This window comes from Rhinatrema bivittatum, chromosome 4 (genome assembly GCF_901001135.1).
Source record: "Rhinatrema bivittatum chromosome 4, aRhiBiv1.1, whole genome shotgun sequence".
NCBI classification, from domain to species: Eukaryota; Metazoa; Chordata; class Amphibia; order Gymnophiona; family Rhinatrematidae; genus Rhinatrema; species Rhinatrema bivittatum.
In genome coordinates, this window is record NC_042618.1 from 293,867,427 (window position 1) to 293,887,080 (window position 19,654).

At 40.2% G+C, this 19,654-nt stretch overlaps 1 protein-coding gene across 4 annotated transcripts in view; it reads left to right on the top strand.

Annotated features, from left to right (window-relative positions):
• Positions 1-19,654, top strand: part of LOC115090736 — a 161,363-nt gene that overhangs the window by 98,151 nt on the left and 43,558 nt on the right. For 3 of the 4 annotated variants that reach the window (XM_029600198.1, XM_029600200.1, XM_029600199.1), the window contains exons 5-7: positions 2,213-2,269; positions 13,660-13,719; positions 14,624-14,688. In XM_029600198.1, coding sequence (XP_029456058.1) covers positions 2,213-2,269; positions 13,660-13,719; positions 14,624-14,688 — 182 coding nt within the window. The remainder of the gene's footprint in view (positions 1-2,212; positions 2,270-13,659; positions 13,720-14,623; positions 14,689-19,654) is intronic. The other variant, XM_029600201.1, reaches the window with a different exon arrangement.

A 19,654-nucleotide genomic window follows, 5' to 3' on the forward strand; every position in this document is an offset into this window, starting at 1 on the left:
CAGATTTCCTCATCAGGAGAAATTTGGACCTAGGAAAATGGGAGCTGGCGGATGAAGCCTTTCTGCCCCTGGAAAAACTCTGGGGCCTATCAGATCTAGGCCTGTTGGCGAGTTTAAACTATGCAAAAGTTCCACACGTCTTCAGTCGCAGGTAGGACCCAAAAGCGATGGGCATTAATTCTTTTTCAGGAGTGGCCACGCAGCACCCTGCTGTATGCATTTCCCCTGGCCTCTGATAGGCCATGGTAAGTTGATATCCAGAGGCTTCTCCTGGACAGACCCCTTAGGCTACTGTCTTGGATGGAGCTTTTTGTCAGGGACTCATTCTTTAAAAGGATCCAGGTCGATTCTATCTTATGGTTTGGCTGTTGAAAGGTCTTGGTTGTTGAAGCGGGGTTTATTGCCTGCTGTAATTTCCACTTTTCTTAGGGCTTGGAAATGTTCTACTTCTCTAGCTTAGGTTAGAGTTTGTAGGGTCTTGAGGCCTAGTGTTCTGAGTGAGATACTAAACCGCTCAAGGTGAATATTCCTTTGAATTTGGAATTTTTACAGGATAGCTTGCATAAAGGTTTGGCCCTAGAACCTTGAAGGTTCAAGTTGCAGCCCTGACTTGTTATAGGGGAAGAGTCATTGGAGGACCTTTGTCTTTCCATCTGGACATCTTGCAGGGAGTTAAACATCTTCTCTCCTCGTTGTGGCTTCCAGTGCCTCTGTGGGGACCTTAACTTGGTGCTCAAGTTTTTGGCAGGTCCAACTTTTCCACTGCTGCATTACTCTTTCCTTGCTGCTGCTTACCTTGAAGACCGGTTTTCAGGTAGTAATCTAATCGGCACATCGGGGCTCTGAGCTACAGGCTCTTTCTTGCTGTGAGTCGTCTTCATATGCCTCTGGGTGCGATTGAACTTCGGATGGTGCCCTCTTTTTTGCCTAAAGTGGTTTCGGAGTTTTATTTGCATCAGTCCATTTCTCCTCCTGCTTTGGACAGGGACAGAGATGAACATGAGCCTCACCTTTTGCATTCCTTGCTCATCAAGAGTCCTTTATGGCAGTGTTAGGAGGTGACTAAGGCTGTTCAGAAGTCTGATCGCCTATTCGTGCTCAATGGTGGAGAGAGGAGCTCCAGCGATGCGGGCAATGATTGCCTGCTGGGTTAAGGAAATCAATGTCAGCCTAGGTGGCTGCTGAAGTTGCCTTACCAAGACAGATTAGACTGCATTCCATGTGGGTTCAGGCGGTATCGTAGGCGAAACTTCATTTGTTACCTGTTGAAATTTGCTGAGCGGCAACATGGTCATCTTTGTTCTCCTTCTCCAAGATTTACCACTTGGATATTAGGACTAGGGAGGATGTTGCCTTTTCATGGGCAGTATTGTCTGTACCATTGGCTGCCTCCCACCCTTTTTGAGATTAGTTTTGGTATTTATTTATTTATTTGTTGAGTTTTATATACCGTCATTCGGTAAAGCCATCATAATGGTTTACAAAATTTAAATTGGAAATTTCTTAACAATTGTGCAAAAGTATAACAATGTGCGTATTATGTGTATATCTCATTCATTGAGATTGACTTACCTGAATGCTAAGAAAGGAGAAATTACAACTTGATAATTTCCTTTCCTTTAGTGAAGAGTAGGTCAATCCCAGACCTGCCCTCAACTGCCAGTGTTTGGATTTGTGGTTAACCTTTCTTAGAGCAAGGTATACAGAGTATGATTCTTAATCTTCATTTTCAACTGATAAGTGATTTCTTTAGCCCTTTGTTTGCTAGATATGTTCCTTTCTTTGTCTGAGTTCAGTGTTTCTGTTGGTTGCGAAACATGAATTTTTGTCCTTTGATAATAATGTTCAAGTATAATCAGTTTGTCCATAGTTTGTCTTTTTCAGGGAATATTGGCGGGCTGATGTCGGGGTGGTACTATAAGGCCCTGACATCAGCTTTTGCTCCATCTCCATCTGCTGGCAGAGGTGCATAACCCACTCATTAGGATTGACCTACCCTTCACTAAAGGAAAGGAAATTATCAGGTAAATAGTAATTTCTCAATCATTGTAGCATGTGGAGATTAGGTGACACAGAGTGAATGTTAGATAAATAAATGGACCTGTGGTTCCCAGGGTCTGTGCTCTAAACCCTTTTATAATACTTCTCCAGCTGTGTTTTAAGGTAACTCCAGATCACATATTGCTACTAACATCCTTCTTTCTCTTAACAGGAAGAGGGTGAAGCCACCGAGATAGTAGCAGAGGAAATAGCTGATATAATTGAAGAGGTAAAAAGTCTAAACATCTTTCCTGAATCGGGCAGCAAACAGATTTTCACTTACCAGTACTGTATTGTCTCCATCCTCCACTCTCAACCCCTCACAATAAATGTTCCATGATCTTTAGCACACAAAGTTAAAGGTCTCAATAGCTAGCTAACTACAGTACTAGTTACATCAATTGATGGTCTTTCAAATAGATTATTAAGCTTAAGTAATTTTCAAACTTCTAACAGCAATGTACTAAACCAATGATGCTTCCACAATGGTGTATGATAGGCCTGATCCTGTTGCTTTGCTTGCTTACCTCATGCCATGTCCTCAGCACTGTCCAATAAGTTCATGGGGACCTAGGAGTCCAGATGCAAGGGTAACAATCTTGCTAATTTTGGTAACAGTTTACAAGGCTGGTGCAAGGTTATTAGACATCCTAGGTGAACAATCAGTCTTTATTTATTTAAAGTTTGTATAGACCGACATTCATTGTGGAATATCACATCGGTTTCCAGGTAACAGAAAATTAGCAACCAGCTTTACATTAAAATAGAGGTCTCGGGGACAAGATTAGCAACTGGCTTTACATTAAAATTGAAGTCAAGGGAACAAAATTAGCCACAGGCTACATCAAAATTGCGGTCAAGATTAAGTAGCAATGCAGATGTGAGAGGAGAGAGAGGGGATAAGAAGAAGAAAAAAAAGGGGGGGCTCCAGGATATTTACAATAGAAGGCGTTAGGAAATTTACATTAGGAAATTATGTTAGGAAATTACATTTATGCCTTCCTCCACTCCTTCCCCGACCCGCCCTGCAAATTAACTTGTAGCCCATAGGTTTCCTCCTGAGATTTTGTTAATAAAATTCAACAATCATGATCACCCACACCACCATTGCTCCCAGAATGATTCTGTAACACAAATAATGGTACGTCTGGAGCATGACAGGTAGGCAGAGTCGTAGTAAGACCCCCCAAGTTAATAAATCAGGGTTATGGCAGCTAGGAGGGTGACAGCAAGACACCAAAAGTAGTATATCAGCAGCATGGCTGCAAGGAAGAGTGAGAGCAAAATCACCAAGGTCTAAAGGGCAGGGAATAACAAAAAGCACAAAGGGATCGAAGCCACCAAGACGTACAGTGTGGGGAATCACAAAAAGCACAAAGGCCCAGACAGACCTAGACAGAAAATTATAAAAGAGGTGGGATGGGAAGAGAAATTTGATTTTTGTTTTTTTGTTTTTCACATTTTTTTTCTGGGGACAAAACACCCCAGTATAATCCACAAACAGTGTGGGAGAACTAGGCTGAGATCCAAACAGTAAACACACAGTCATCAAAACTCCCATGCTGGTACACCATAGACATGGCAGGTAGGCATATTAACAGCATAACTCCCATTGTGGTATATCAGGGTGTAAAGGTGTGTATATCAGGACGTTAAAAGACCCAGACCAGTCAAATAGCCTGGTCCACCTTAAGACTCAACCCAGAAGAGAATCCTGGGCCCAGGATGTTTTCCTCAGCAGAGAACTTAGTGAGCAGGCCCAGGAGGGAAAAGAGAAGCCTTAGGCAGGAGGAGAAAGCAGAAAATATCCTAAAACTGTCTATGTGTGACTGCTACTGTTTGATTTAAGCTCTACTGAGAGAAGCAGTTGTTTTTCTGTTTTTGCTTTTGTGAAAATAATAAAGATTTCTGTTAATCTAGGCCAGAGTCCAGAGTGCTCCATCCTCTGGCATTCCGAGGGCCGTTCTGTGGTAGAAAATAGGTATGTGGGAGCAAGACCCCCCCCCCCCCCCCCTAAGGTAGTACATCTTGGGAATAGCAGGTATGCAGAGCAGTAGTAAGACCTTCAAAATGCTTGTCATCTTGTTACTCGCATGGAGTTCTGGAAGCCCAAGCAAAGGCAGATTGATTTAAAAAAGACCAGCCTTTCCATCATTTCAGATGCAAGCCTAGCTTGATGAGAACTCAAGATGTCCCCCTGCCATTGAGAAGACATGGATAGGAAAGATAGTGTTGAGCCACCTTGGCTAGGTCTAGCCAGACTGCTGATTTGTGTTCTCAATATGCCAGCGTGTCCATGTTCTCGATGGGCTCTGTGAGATACTGTTTCACAGAAATATCTGCTGCAGTCTCCTTTGCTGGGCTGGGCTGCGGTGTCTCTTGTCACCTGCTTTAGCTATGGTCTGAGGCAGAAGAGATTGTTCTTTGTGAGCAATGTGACTTTGGTGTATTGAAATGGGGAAAGGAACAGAGTGCTACTCCTGCTTGCACAACTCTCTGAGGTGGCCACTGTTTTTTGAGCTACATCCCCGCTGTGCCTCTGGCGCTCCTGTTAACACATACTCATTATCAGCATCTCCTTCAAGAGTTTGAGATGTTGGGACTGGAGAGCAAGACTCTCTTTCATCTGTGGATCACAAAGTGTAGCAAGCATGTACTTATTGTCTTTATTGAGAGGTTTTAATCTTCCTTACATCTGCTATTGCAAGGAGTCCCTCTTGCTCATGGAAGCCCTCTAACTTTTCCTCCAGAATATTTACTATAGGGATGACCCCACCCAGGGTGATACTTCTGGAATTCAGATCCTCTGGGACATTCTTGAAGGGCTTCAGGATTTATACCATTTGCTTCATCACTACCCAATCATGAGGCCCCAGGAGCAATTTATACTTCTCTGTTTTTCAGAGACAGATCATGAATGGGTGACTGCTGTGCCACTGAGTTCTGCAGCAATATATAGATGGTATTGCAGTGAGTGCCAAAATCTTGAATCAGATACTTGTGAGGCATCCCAAATTCTTCCTGTTTTTCATGGAGAATCTGCCTCACCTTCACACTTCAATGGAAATACCCTGCTATTTTCTTGCTCCTATCTATGAGATCCTTCAGCAATAGATTCCTGTCATTGTTGGGCCCCAGCCCCAGCCTATCCCTCTCTGTCAGGTGCAGCAAGTGTGCAAAGCAATGGATACCCAAAAAGCTCCTATCTTCTATTATGTTTAACGTATTTGCACCACAATCTGTCAGAAAAAACCTGAATGAAGACTTCTGTCTCTCTGGTCTAGCTGCTAACTCTGCAGCATCTTTCTTATGGCTGATAGAATATTACAGGAGGTATGGGGGCTGTTGTATCTGTGGACCCTTGGGCCAAGGCAGGATTGACTGTACCTTCAGGGAGGAGCCCTGCAGGTTCCCACCATTGGCAGGCGGACACAGGTGAAGCAGTCAAGACCCTCACCTATACTAGCCTCCGTTCCCCTCTGGTTGAGCCTTTGGGTGCTGGGGCCAGCAGGACTTAAGTGGGGTCTCTGCTGATGGCAGAAGAGAAGGTCCATGGTAGCTAAGGTTGTAGGCAGGTGGCAATCAGGCCTGTCAAAGGCAGGCAGCAGTCAGTAGTATCCGAGGTCAAAACCTATCCATCCAAGAGAGAAGTAGGGCAGGCAGGCAAACGAGGACAAGAACAGATGGGCAATGAGAATGGAACAGACTGGAACAAAGTCAGAAGACAAATCAAAGACAGCTGGATAAGGACAGAAGACAAGGCTGGAATGAAGACAGGAATGCTGGAAGCAACACGCTCTACAAAAAGTAGCTGGACTTGTTGCTGAGGCAGAGTTGCTTCCAGGAAGCTGCCCTTATATAGAGCTATGTGGGTGATATCTCTAGTGGCTGTGGGGACATTCCTGCTGTGGTCCTTTTAAATCTCAGAAAATGGTATGTGTGTATGCCTAGGGGGAGGTGCGGTGTGCACTGATGGCAGCGTCCCGTTGGTGGAGTCCTGCCATGTGGCTGATTGGTGGCTTTCACCACATTGGAGAGGGACAGTCAGACCAGCCAGGTGAGGTAAGTGCGACGGTTTGCAGGGGCAGCCCACAGAACACAGCATGTAACAGGGTCTATGCATCAATTGGGTGTCCAGCAAAGCCCATCTGCACCCTGATGCTCCATTTCTGCTAGAGCTGCTGACAGATCCTGCCTCAACCAGGTCCCACCAGTGTGACATCAGTGAGAAGTAACCATGCATAGTGATCATCCTAGTCCAGATATCATGGTAAAATTCATGCTACTCCGCTCTGCTTTAACCAGCTGCTCTTGCATGTGACTTCAGTACTGGTTGTACAGGGTGGGGATAACCTTCTTACTACATGTAGTCCTGGTGGGCACTTTGTAATTGGGAGCTAACACACGCAGCAGATGCTTAAAGCCCATGTTCTCCATTTTGTCCAAGGACTGGTCATCAAGAGCAATCATTTCCCTGATGCTCCTCATTACTATTTTAGATACCGCCTGCCTTTTACCCCAGGACAGTGCTATGGACCACCACTCATTTCTTCTATTGTGGTTTGCTACTTCAGATGCATGGCTTGGGACTGTTGGCCTGCCTTTCGATTGCTCTAAGTGGCCATGGGTTCAGCTTGGGGAAAAGTCTTCCCCTTTGCAACCTCTTTTGTCTGGCTTTTACTTTGAGTGGCAGAAGGCATCCCCAGTCTAGTACTCAAATTGTAGATAGAGGGAACCCAAAGTATGAACTCTGGGATACAGAGTTACTTGTAATCCAATAACATGACTGTTGTCATTCAAAGCAGGTTGCAGTGTCTCTGTAGAGTCTCATTGGAGTCCGATGAGACACACTGTCCCCCTGAAGATACAGTTAAGAAAAATACTGGCCGTGTTGGGCTTTTTTCTTCACTTATGACTGCTGTGACTAATTTTATATGCTTTTTGAAAAATTACTTTAAAAAATAGCACTTGAACTGAAGGTGGATGATAGAACAGTCCGGGTGGCCCTAAGTTTTCTTTTGGCAGAACATGCCATCAGACTTGCTGACACATTTCATTAATGATTTGGTTTATAAGGTATAATTGCTGACCACTGTCATTTATATCCATACTTTGGGTTCCCTCTATTTACAATTGGATCATTTGTTTGGCTTCCTCTTTGATTCTTTGTTGTTTCTGACCCAGTCTAGTACTACCATCCTCCCCTGATGCCATTGCTAGTGAGTGCTGCTTCTACAGGTGATGCTCCATACAGTGTTTGTGAGATTTCCCCACTTGCTTCCCTCAACTGGTATCATTCCTACAGTGAATACAGTGAGCAAAATGCGGGTCCTCCTTCACTTTAAAATCTCCAGATCAGGGATGTCTTGCATGATCTCTTCACTGCATCCTTGAAGAAAATAGGAAAAAATATAAGCATTGTCAAGTTAAGTGTAAAACATTGATAAGGCAGGCTAAGAGAGAATTTGAAATGAAGTTGGCCGTAGAAGCAAAAACTAATAATAAAAACTTTAAAAAAATATATCCAAAGCATGAAACTTGTAAGGGAGTCAGCTGGACCGTTAAAATGACCGAGAGGCTAAAGGGGCTCTTAGAGAAGATAAAGCCATTGCAGAAAGGCTAAATGAATTATTTGCTTCTGCGTTTACTAATGAGGATGTTGAGATGATTTTCAAGGATGATGAGTCAGATGAACTGAACAAAATCACTGTAAATCTGGACGATATAGTAGGCCAGATTGACAAACTAGAGTAGCAAATCACCTGGACCAGATGGTAAGCACCCCAGGGATCTGACGGAACTAAAAAATGAAATTTCAGATCTATTAGTTAATTTTAATGATAGGTTACAAATTTTATCTATTGTACCTGAAGACTGGAGGATGGCCAATGAAACTTGGCCTCTAGTGAGGTGATGGGGGAGAGATATGATACTGATTATGTTGAGATTAACCCCCAAGAAGAGCCTGCAGCACAGGTAGACAGCATGAGTAATGCCCTTGGCATTTTTCCTCAGGGTCCACATTCTACCTCAACTCCAGTGACAGCATCATAAGAACATAATATATTGCCATACTGGGTCAGACCAAGGGTTCATCAAGCCCAGCATCCTGTTTACAACAGAGGCCAAACCTGGCAAGTACCCAAACATTAAATAGATCCCATGCTACCAATGCCAGTAATAGCAGTGGCTATTCCCTAAGTAAACTTGATTAATAGCAGATAATGGACTTCTCCAAGAATTTATCCAAGCCCTTTTTTAAAGCCAGCTGTACTAACTGCACTAACCACATCCTCTGGCAACAAATTCCAGAGCTTAATTATGCATTGAATAAAAAAGAATTTTCTCTTAGTTTTAAATGTGCTACTTGCTAATTTCATGGAGTGCCTCCTAGTCCTTCTATTATCCAAAAGAGTAAATAACTGATTCACATTTACCTAATCTAGACCTCTCAAGATTTTAAAGACTTTTATCATACCTTCCCTCAGCCGTCTCTTCTCCAAGCTGAACAGCGCTAACCTCTTTAGCCTTTCCTCATAGGGGAGCTGTTCCATCCCCTTTATCATTTTTGTCACCCTTCTCTGTACCTTCTCCAGTGCAACTATATCTTTTTTGAAATGTGGCGACCAGAACTGTACATAGTACTCAAGGTGTGGTCTTCACCATGGAGCTATAGAGGCATTATGACATTTTCTGTTTTATTCACCATTCCCTTCCTAATAATTCCTAACACTGTTTGCTTTTTTGACTGACACTGCACACTGAGCTGATGATTTCAATGTATTATCCACTATGACACCTAGATCTCTTTCCTGGGAGCCTAACATTGTGTAACCACAGCAAGGGTTATTTTTCCCTATATGCATCAGCTTGCACTTGTCCACATTAAATTTCATCTGTCGTTTGGACGCCCAATCTTCCAGTCTCACAAGGTCCTCCTGCAATTTATCACAATCTGGTTGTGATTTAACTACTTTGAATAATTTTGTATCATCTGCAAATTGGATTACCTAACTCATTACATTCTTTTCCAGATCATTTATAAATATATTGAAAAGCACTGGTGCAAGTACAGGTCCCCAAGGCACTCCACTGTTTACCCTTTTCCACTGAGAAAATTGACCATTTAATCCCACGCTGTTTCCTGTCTTTTAACCATTTTGTAATCCACAAAAGGACATTGCCTCCAATCCCATGACATTTAGTTTTCTTAGAAGCCTCTCATGAGGGACTTTGTCAAACACCTTCTGAAAATCTAGACACACTACATCTACCAGTTCACCTTTATCCACATGTTTATTAATCCCTTCAAAAATTAAGCAGATTTGTGAGGAAAGACTTACATGCTGATTGTGTTCCATTAAACCATGTCTTTTTATATGCTCTGTGATTTTGATCTTTAGAATAGTTTCCACTATTTTTCCCGTCAGTGAAGTCAGGCTCACTGGTCTGTAGTTTCCCAGATCGTCCCTAGAGCCCTTTTTAAATATCCGGTCCAGGTGATTTACTACTCTTCAGTTTGTCAATCAGGCCTACCACATCTTCTAGGTTCACCGTGATTTGATTCAGTCCATCTGAATCATTACCCATGAAAACCTTCTCCATTACGGGTACCTCCCCAACATCCTCGTCAGTAAACACCAAAGCAAAGAAATCATTTAATCTTTCCGCGATGGCCTTATCTTCTCTAAGTGCCCCTTTAACCCCTCGATCATCTAACGGTCCAACTGACTCCCTTACAGGCTTTCTGCTTCGGATATATTTAAAAAAGTTTTTACTGTGAGTTTTTGCCTCTACAGCCAACTTCTTTTCAAATTCTCTCTTAGCCTGTCTTATCAATGTCTTACATTTAACTTGCCAATGTTTATGCTTTATCCTATTTTCTTCTGTTGGATCCTTCTTCCAATTTTTGAATGAAGATCTTTTGGCTAAAATAGCTTCTTTCACCTCCCCATTCAACCATGCCGGTAATCGTTTTGCCTTCTTTCCACCTTTCTTAATGTGTGGAATATATCTGGACTGTGCTTCTAGAATGGTATTTTTTAACAATGACCACGCCTCTTGGACATTTTTTACTTTTGTAGCTGCTCCTTTCAGTTTTTTTCTAACAATTTTTCTCATTTTATCAAAGTTTCCTTTTTGAAAGTTTAGCACGAGAGCCTTGGATTTGCACACTTTTCCAGTCATTAAATCAAATTTGATCATATTATGATCACTATTGCCAAGCGGCCCCACCACCGTTACCTCTCTCACCAAGTCCTGTGCTCCACTGAGAATTAGATCTAAAATTGCTCCCTCTCTCGTCGGTTCCTGAACCAATTGCTCCATAAAGCTATCATTTATTCCATCCAGGAACGTTATCTCTCTAGCGTGACCCGATGATACATTTACCCAGTCTGTATTGGGGTAATTGAAGTCTCCCATTATTACTGCACTACCAATTTGGTTAGCTTCCCTAATTTCTCTTAGCATTTCACTGTCCATCTCACCATCTTGACCAGGTGGACGGTAGTATACCCCTATCACTGTAGTCTTCCCTGACACACAAGGGATTTCTACCCATAAAGATTCAATTTTGTATTTAGTCTCATGCAGGATGTTTATCCTGTTGGACTCTATGCCATCCCGGACATAAAGCGCCACACCTCCTCCCGAGTGCTCTTCTCTGTCATTGCGATATAATTTGTACACCGATATAGCACTGTCCCATTGGTTATCCTCTTTCCACCATGTCTCTGAGATGCCAGTTTCTCCACCCTTCATGACGTTATCTTATCTTATCTTATTTATTTATTTAATACTTTTATATACCGTTTCACCAAATAAATTTATTAAGGTAAGGTTCTTTGTGAGGGGTAGACCACTACCAAAAGGGGCTCACACCTTTCAGAGCTCCTCGATGAGAGGCCCATCTAGTTTACTAAGTGGTGTGAGTTTGGAGTTGAGGATGGATTTTGTCCCACCTTTTAGAAAGAGTGAGGTTGGAGGAGGATTGAGATTAGATTTTCATTGTAATTGAATATATCAGGATTTGTTGTTGACATTTTTACATTTTGTCTGCTGTTTTCTTGTATTTTGAATTGTAAGCTGCTCATTTTATTGTATATGTGTTGTACTGATATTGTGTTGTAAAGTATTTCATGTCTGTTAAAAAAAAGTACTATATAAATAAATAGACAATGTTTTGTGAGTTGGATGCAAAACCAAAACATTATTAGGAAGAACAATTGCACTCATGTATTTATGGAATACATGGATCAACACATGTATGTGGATAAAAAAAAAATTGCCCTATCATGATCATCATAGATTCCCTGACATCTCCCAATACTGGGTGTGGATCAGATGCAAAATAAATGGAAAAAGAAAAAAGTTATCAGGGGGTGACCAATGCACATTTGCATTCTTGGAATATGTGGTTACCCACAAAATACCCCTCTCATGATTCTTGTGGGACCCCATGACATCTGAAAATTTGGTATGGATCAGATACAAAAGCAAAAAGTTATTAGGGTGTGCCAATTGTGTATGTTCATGGACTATGTGGATAAAAAAAAAATTGCCCCTCTGATTCCTCATATCTCCCCGTACATGTCCTGAAAGGTTATTGTGGATCAGAAGAAAACAGAAATGTTAGGTGGCATAATTGTACACACATTCTAGCTGCATTCCTGAAAACCCAACCGGCTAGATCACAGGGTTGGGAAACACTGCTGTGAGGTTACTTAAGGACTACAGGTCATCAGAGACAGAATGAGCCACTCCTGGTTTTGCCTCATGGCATGTATGAACCTCTGTTTCCCTAAGAAAATCAGAACTATAAAGCCATGCACACAATGGGGCAAAACCAGGACTGGCTCAGACAGTCGCTGATGACCTGTAGCCATCTGGTAATATAAGCTTTCCTAGGAGCTGTTGTGGGCTGATAACACTCAGTGATTATGGCAGCATCCTACTGATAAAACCAGAATCCTACAGCTTTTTCTACTGCCTTTCCAGAAGCTGATCTGGAGAGAGAGAGCACATAAGAGGGGCAAATTTTAAAACCATTTCCATGGACAAAACAGTGCTTTACCCATGAAAATGGCCTTTTAGAAAACTTCCCACCTTATATTTACGTAAACTCATTTATGTATGGTATGTTTGCATGTAAGTTTACCTGCAGTGAACAGAGGCATTTCCAGGTGGCAGATTTGGAGTGGGGTCTGCATACTTATGAGGTAATTTTCTAATTGCCCTACAAAAAGTGCATGGATACTTCATGCCCATGGGCTTTGCACCAATTTTCAAAGTGAAAGTATGCACTTGCTTTCACTTTGAAAATTTTCAGGAAAATTACTGTCACATATTTACACCTGATAATCTGCATGGGTAGATTTTTCTGAGAAAAAGAAATATTTATTTATTTATTTAAATCTTTTCTATACCGTCGTTAAGCTAGGTACCATCACAATGGTTTACAACAAGGCACAAATGTTGGTAGATGTCTTGATTTCTATTCACTAAACAGGTGCCATCAGGTTACGGTAACATTGTTTTATCATAAATACTAAGTGGTGGGTGTGATAAATTATGTCCATTCTTATCTGTGGCCGCTTTAAAATAGATTAATATATGCATAGATTAATATATGCATATTTTTGGAAATTCAAAATTATGCATGTAAGTGCAAGCCTATCTCCAACTTTGGTCCAGAGAATGCCTCTTCTGACTGCCAGTAACATTATGCATGTAGCGCTGCTACATGTGTACGTTTCCCTTCACACAGGTATTCCTAATAATTTTCTAACTGCCTCTAGTGGTGCAAAGTCTACAGGTACTTTATGCCCTCAGGCTTTGTTCCAATTTTCAAAGTGAAAATGTGTGCTTACTTTCACATTGAAAAGTGTCTTATGAAAACTACCCCCCCCCCATGTCCACACACACACACACACACACACACACACACACACACACACACACCTGTTAATTTGCACAAATAGTTTTCCTGAGAAAAAAAATGCACATGCTTTTAAAATTCAAAAGTATTTCACTTGTTTATTTCTATTTCTTAGATGCTTACTTCCAAAAGAATCTCTAAGGGACTTACAAAATCAACATAAAATACAATAAATAAGAAAACACATTACAAACATCTACTTAAAACACTCAGTTCTATCAAAAAACATGACATAAAAAGTATGTATGTAAGTGAAAGCCCACCCCAAACTCTGCCACAGGAATGCCTCTTTTCACTGCTGTATATAGTGTCCCAAATAAAGGGACAACAATTTTCTAAAAGCCATTTCCCATGTAAAACATTGCTTTGCCTACAGAAGTGGCTTTGAAAATTAAACTCTATGATTTCATCTCCTCTTAACACACTAAGTCAAAAGCTTTCAGTAAATCTGTGTCCAAGACTCAGGGTGGTTCATATACAAATTAGTTTTGCAGTCCTGGCACTGTCATGTGGAGATACCTATAGAATAGTCACAGTTTCTCTGATCTCATCTCACACGGATTCATCTCCAGATTTCTCAAGCAAAAAAAAAAAAAAATCATTATATGAAAGATTAGCTCAGAAAAGATTTACAGAAGTTGTTTGTGTTGATATTACTTTTTTTTCTTGTGTTCTTTCAGAAAAAAGATTACATTGAGAGGGACTGCAGGGCCATTACGAACTACGTGGTTGAAAGAGAGGTGACACGTCTTCTAAATAATAAGATATTAGTGGGTAGATATGAAAAGGCAGACATAAGGAGAACATCTGTGCCCTTATGTTCCCCAGTGGCTCAGAATTGATTGTGTATGTGTGTGTGTGTGTGTGTGTGTGTGTGTCATCTGGTGGTGGGAGGCCTTCATTCCTGCTTTACAGTGCTAGAAACATGTATGTCCTATAATCCCCAAACTCCTGAATAAAGTAGTCAAAAAGAGTGAGTCCTAGAAATCTTTCCATTGCATCTCAGATTTGGGTCCCTGGCAGTCAGTCCACCTCCCTCAACAATAGGTCTGCTGTTGAGTTCCTCTGTCCACTATAGAGGACGACCTTCTCTTATGGTGTGGTGGCCATAATCATCCCAAGCTTTGGACCATTCTGCTATCCATCTTCTATTTTTAGAATGGGATCTTTTTTTTCCTGATTACAAGGCTTGTATTGGCTTGTTGGGGACTCAATAATGGCATATTGTCTGCTGCCAAAAGTGATTCTCTTCATGCTTCCATCCACCAGAGAATTGCGATCTTACTCTTATCTGTTTGCTCTGTCATTCTCTCTAACTCTATTAATGAACTCCTTATCTTTCCAACGATCCTCTGCCTGACTACCATCTTTATCCATCTTCCTTACCTGCTTCCTGGTGGAATCCACCTGCTAACATTTTCACAATGAGTGCTATTCTTTGGCTGGAATATGGAGACCACAATCTAGCACACTGTGATCATAACCCCTTTGGAAACTTTTGGTTTCTATAACATGCTTCAGCAGGGGCCCCACAATTAAAGGAACAGGAAGTATTATTAGAGTAATGATAGTTTTGGTGATATGGCATCTTCCAACCATCTACATATCAGAAATTAATGTGTTGTTTTCTTTTATACCATCCAGGTTTTAATGAAAAGCAAGATAATCCTCCAGATGGAAACAGAAGGAGTACAAGAGAATATAGCATTGTAAGCATATTGCATGTAATGAAGAGGACAATTTTCAAAGCCATTACCTGGGCAAACAGCAATTTACCTGAGTACAGTGGCTTGTCTAACAATTTTTCTGTAGCTAGGAATATATGTGATACTCCATAGTGTGCATATTGTTAGCTGGCTGCTAAAAGGCATACTTAAAGGAATGTATAGGTCAGGGGGAATAAAATATGTATTTATTTTATTTATTTATTTTTTTAAAAACTTTTCTATACCGTCGTTCAGTGATATACCATCACAACGGTTTACAAATAGACACATGAATAAATTCGAAATAGATTGTAATTTAACCAGTAAGTGCCGAAATTCTTCAGATACATGATTCAAATACTATATGCTACATGTAATGTGTATTGAAATTCCATTTATGGACTATCCATATATGCGATATACTGTAATTCTTTAACCTAATACTTAAGTATGATAAAAATAAAAAGAACGCATATATGTTCTCTGGTGACTTTTTTGCCTGTGTGTATAAGTCCTTTTCTTGTCTCTTAGTACTACCTATTCCCCATTCTCACTTTGAAAAGCTTTTTTGAAAAGCCACGTTTTTAAGCTTGTTTTGAAAAGTTTTAGATCTCTCATTAATCTTATTTCGGGTGGCACTGAGTTCCATAATATTTGGGCCGGCTAATGATAGTGCTCTCTCCCTTACTTGTGTCAGTTTAGCTGTCTTTACAGAGGGCATGGTCAGTAGAGCTTTATTTGCTGATCTGAGATTTCTTTGGGGAACATGTAGTCGTAATGCTGTGGTTAACCAATCAGTATTTTCTTCATTGATTAGCTTGTGGATTGTGCATAGTGTTTTAAATTGTACTCTTTGTTCGATTGGCAGCCAGTGTAATTCGGCAAGTGTTTGAGTGATGTGATCCCTTCTGCTTTTTCCAGTTAGAATTCTGGCTGCGGAGTTCTGTAAGATTTGTAGTGGTCTTAGTGTTGTATACGGTAATCCAAGGAAGAGTGTGTTACAAAAGTCTGTGCTAGCGAATATAAGTGCTTGTAGAACAGTTCGAAAGTGTACTTGGGTTAATAGGGGTTCTAGATTCCTAAGGACCATTAGTTTGGCGTAGCCCTCTCTAACTTTCAATGATATGTGTTGCTTTAGGTTGAGTTCATTGTCAGTTATTACTCCTAGGTTTTGAGCTTTTTCAGTTAGTTCCACTATCTGATCGTTTTTAAGTTTGATGGGATTCTGGATTAATTCAGTGGTTTTTCATTCAAGGTGTATGAATTCTGGTTTTTCAATATTAATTACCAGTTCCATTTGGCTTAGAAGTTGTTTAATTATATCTAGGTACAACATTGCTAGGTTTAATGTTTTTTCAATTGTTTTGTCTACTGGTAGAATTAGCTGAATGTCATCAGCGTATATGTAATGTATGATACCTAGACCGGCCAAGAGGTGGCATAGGGGCAGCATGTAAATATTAAATAGAGTCGCCGAAAGTGCTGAACCCTGGGGGACCCCAGTTTTTAGCTTGATTTTGTCTGATATAGTGTTTTTTATCTGTACCTGAAAAAAATCTATTGTTTAGGTAGGATCTGAACCATTCAATTGTTTTGTTTTGTAGTCCTATTTCTTCTAGCCTTTTTAGTAGTATGTTATGATTTACTCTGTCAAATACTGCTGACAGGTCTAGTAATATCATAATGTAGTGTTTCCCACTGTCCAACCCACGTAGTACATTATCTGTTAGAGAGATAAGTAATGTTTCAGTACTATAGTGTTTTCTAAAGCCATGTTGTGAGGGGTAAAGTATGTTATTGTTGTCTAGATGTTCAGCTAGTTGTTTTTGTATCATTTTTTCTATTAATTTAGCAAGCATGGGTAGGTTTGAAACAGGTCTATAGTTACTCAAAATGTTTGGGTCGCTGTTTTTTTTCTTCAGTATTGGTTTAATTATTGCACCTTTAAGAGAGTCCGGCATAAGGCCTTCACTAAGTGATAGGTTAATTATTTTTGCTATAGTGGGGGAGGTTATGTCAGCTAGTTTTTTTATATCCATGGAGGGAATGGTGTCAATTTTATGAGGGGCGGGGTTCAAATTTTTTATCACGGATTCCACTTCGATTTGGGACACCTCGTCAAATTTGGACCATGGTGTCACATCTCTTTTGTGCATCTTAATTTCTTGCTTTGTAGATATCGGTAGCTTTGCTTTAAGGTTAGTTATTTTATCAGAGAAATAATGTGTGATTTCATTGCATTTATTCTCTTGTGGGGTATGGGGTTCCTCTGTTTTATCAGTAGTCAGATTTTTTACTATGTTAAATAGAGCTCTGTGGTTATTTGTAAATTTTTCAATTTTTGAGCTAAAGAAATGTTTTTTTGCGTAGAGAGTTACTTTTTTGTAATAGGCTAGTTGTTTCCTGAATTTGGTTAAACTTTCCTCTGATTTGTCTTTTTTCCACTTTTTTTCTTAGATTTTGTTTGACTTCCTTTATTCTCTCGTTAAACCATGGGTTTCTTTGCTTAGGCTCATGTATTTTCATTGGTTTTATGGGGTTAATGTCATCAGCCAATTTACTCGTGCTTGTCAGCCATTCTGTAGTTGTGGTTACACAGTCTTTGTGGTCAAAGTGTATTAGTGTCTCTTCTAGTTTAATCTTTAAAGTTTCGATGTTAAAAGGTGGACGGTATTTAAACTCTAGTGGTTCATTTTTTATTATTTCCTTTGGCTTTATACACTTAATACTGGACTGAATTAGGAAATGGTCTGACCATGGAATCTTATTATATTTAGTGTTCAAGTGTTCAAAGAAGCTATGGTTGATGTATGTGAGGTCAAGTGAGTGTCCTGCTTTGTGTGGGTTTATCTGTGATTAATGTGAATGCTAGTGCTGTCATCAAATCGTTTAGGGTCTGGCATGAATTAGATAGTGGATGTGTGTCCATGTGAAGGTTGAAATCTCCAAGTACGATGGTTTGTTTGGAGGAGTTTAGGTTTACTGTTAAATATTCAATTAGCGGGGATATATTTAGCTCAAGTATGCTGGAGGGGCAATAGATAAGTCATAATTGAGTATGTTCGGTGTCAGACATTGCAATTTCATGGTTTCGAGGGGGTGTAGTTTGAATTAGTTTACATTTGAATTTTTTTTCAATAATTAGTACTAAGCCGCCACCGCGTTTATTAATCCTGGGGATTGAGAAAACGTCATAATTTTGGTGTGCTATTTGTTTTTTTAGGATAATGTCAGATTTTTTTAACCAAGATTCGGTGATAGTTATGAAACTTGGTTTGATGTCATACAATAGGTCAGTTACTATTGGGAAATTTTTTGTTATTGATTGAGCATTAACTAGGAGGAATGTTAAAGTTAACAGTTTGTTCAGATTTAATGTGTTTTGATTATTAGTCTTTTTTACTTGGACGATGTTCATGAGGTTTGAGTTCCTATTTACTACTGACTTGTATTTGTTATTTGATTTCCTTGAGTATTTGCAGTTGTATTTACCCTTGTTGATGCAGATTTCAATGGATTGTGTTGCTACTCCATTCCTCTTTTCTACCGCTTCCATCATGCTTTGATTTGGTGTGATCTTCTCAGATCCTGGTCTTTAATTGTCCTCTGGGCGTACAAAGGGGCGTACAAAGAGGCATGCCCCTTTGTCGTGCCCCTTCGGTGCGCAACGCCTCCGGTCTCGGGCTCCATCTTTTAAGCCCCCTCCTGGTGTGTTTCCTTGATGTCAGCACGTCAAGAGCATCAGCCGGGGGGGGGGGGGGGCGGTCTCCTTCGCCGCTTCCGGGTCCGGGGGCGTTCGGGTACCTGGTGAGCGAGATTGAGAGAAAAAGAGAGAAAGGAGCAAGGCACTGTAAAAATAAACAGAAAAGGTTAGCACAGCAATTTGTTATAAGCCTCAGGGTGTTTGTTTGAGGCAGCAGGAAGTCATCCTGAAATATCGCACATGCATGACATTTTCACACATATACAGCCATTTTATCCTTCTCTATCACCCACATAAAAGATCAGATGCAAAGTATGTAACCACTTTTAGAGGGTAATTTTCAGTAGTGTGCATAAATCAATGAGTTAAAGTTACAGCGGTATTTTATAAACCAGTAGTTCTCAACCCAGTCTTCGGGGCACACCTAGCCAGTCAGGTTTTCAGGTTAGTACAGGAAACAACTTGCATACTCCAAAAAAACAATTTTAGACACTAAAAAAAAAATACTACAGCTCAAAAATAGAAAATTCTCAAATAACGCCAGAACCCTATTTAACATAGTAAAGAATCTAACTAGTGACAACACAAACAACTGCCAAACATTACAAGAGAACCAATGCAATGAGGTAGCTCAATTCTTTAAAGAGAAAATTGAGAACCTGAGAAAAAAAATCCCTAACACTACCAAACAAGAGATTAAAATGCCCACTAAAGATGTTAGTAACTGGTCAGAATTTAAAGAAGTATCACAAGACGAAGTCCAGAAAATGATAAATCAAATGAACCCTGCCACCCAAGTAATTGACACCATTCCCATTACTGAACTAAAAACACTCACTAACAAAATAGCCCCAACCCTAACTAAAATCATCAACCTCTCACTTGATGAAGGAGTAATGCCGGATACCTTGAAAGGAGCCATTATTAAACCAATAATTAAAAAAAAGAACCTTGACCCACTAGTTCTCAATAACTATAGACCAGTCTCTAACTTACCCCTACAAGCCAAACTAATTGAAAAAACAGTACAACAGCAATTGTCAAACCATATTGAATGTAACAACATATTTTACCCAGCGCAACATGGGTTTCGCAAACACTACAGCACTGAAACTCTACTATTAGCTTTATCAGATAATATCTTAAGAGGATTTGATACTGGAACACAGTACATTCTAGTTCTATTAGATCTCTCCGCAGCATTCGACACAGTAAATCACAAAACACTACTCAATAGACTGAAAGAAATAGGTCTCACTAATAAAA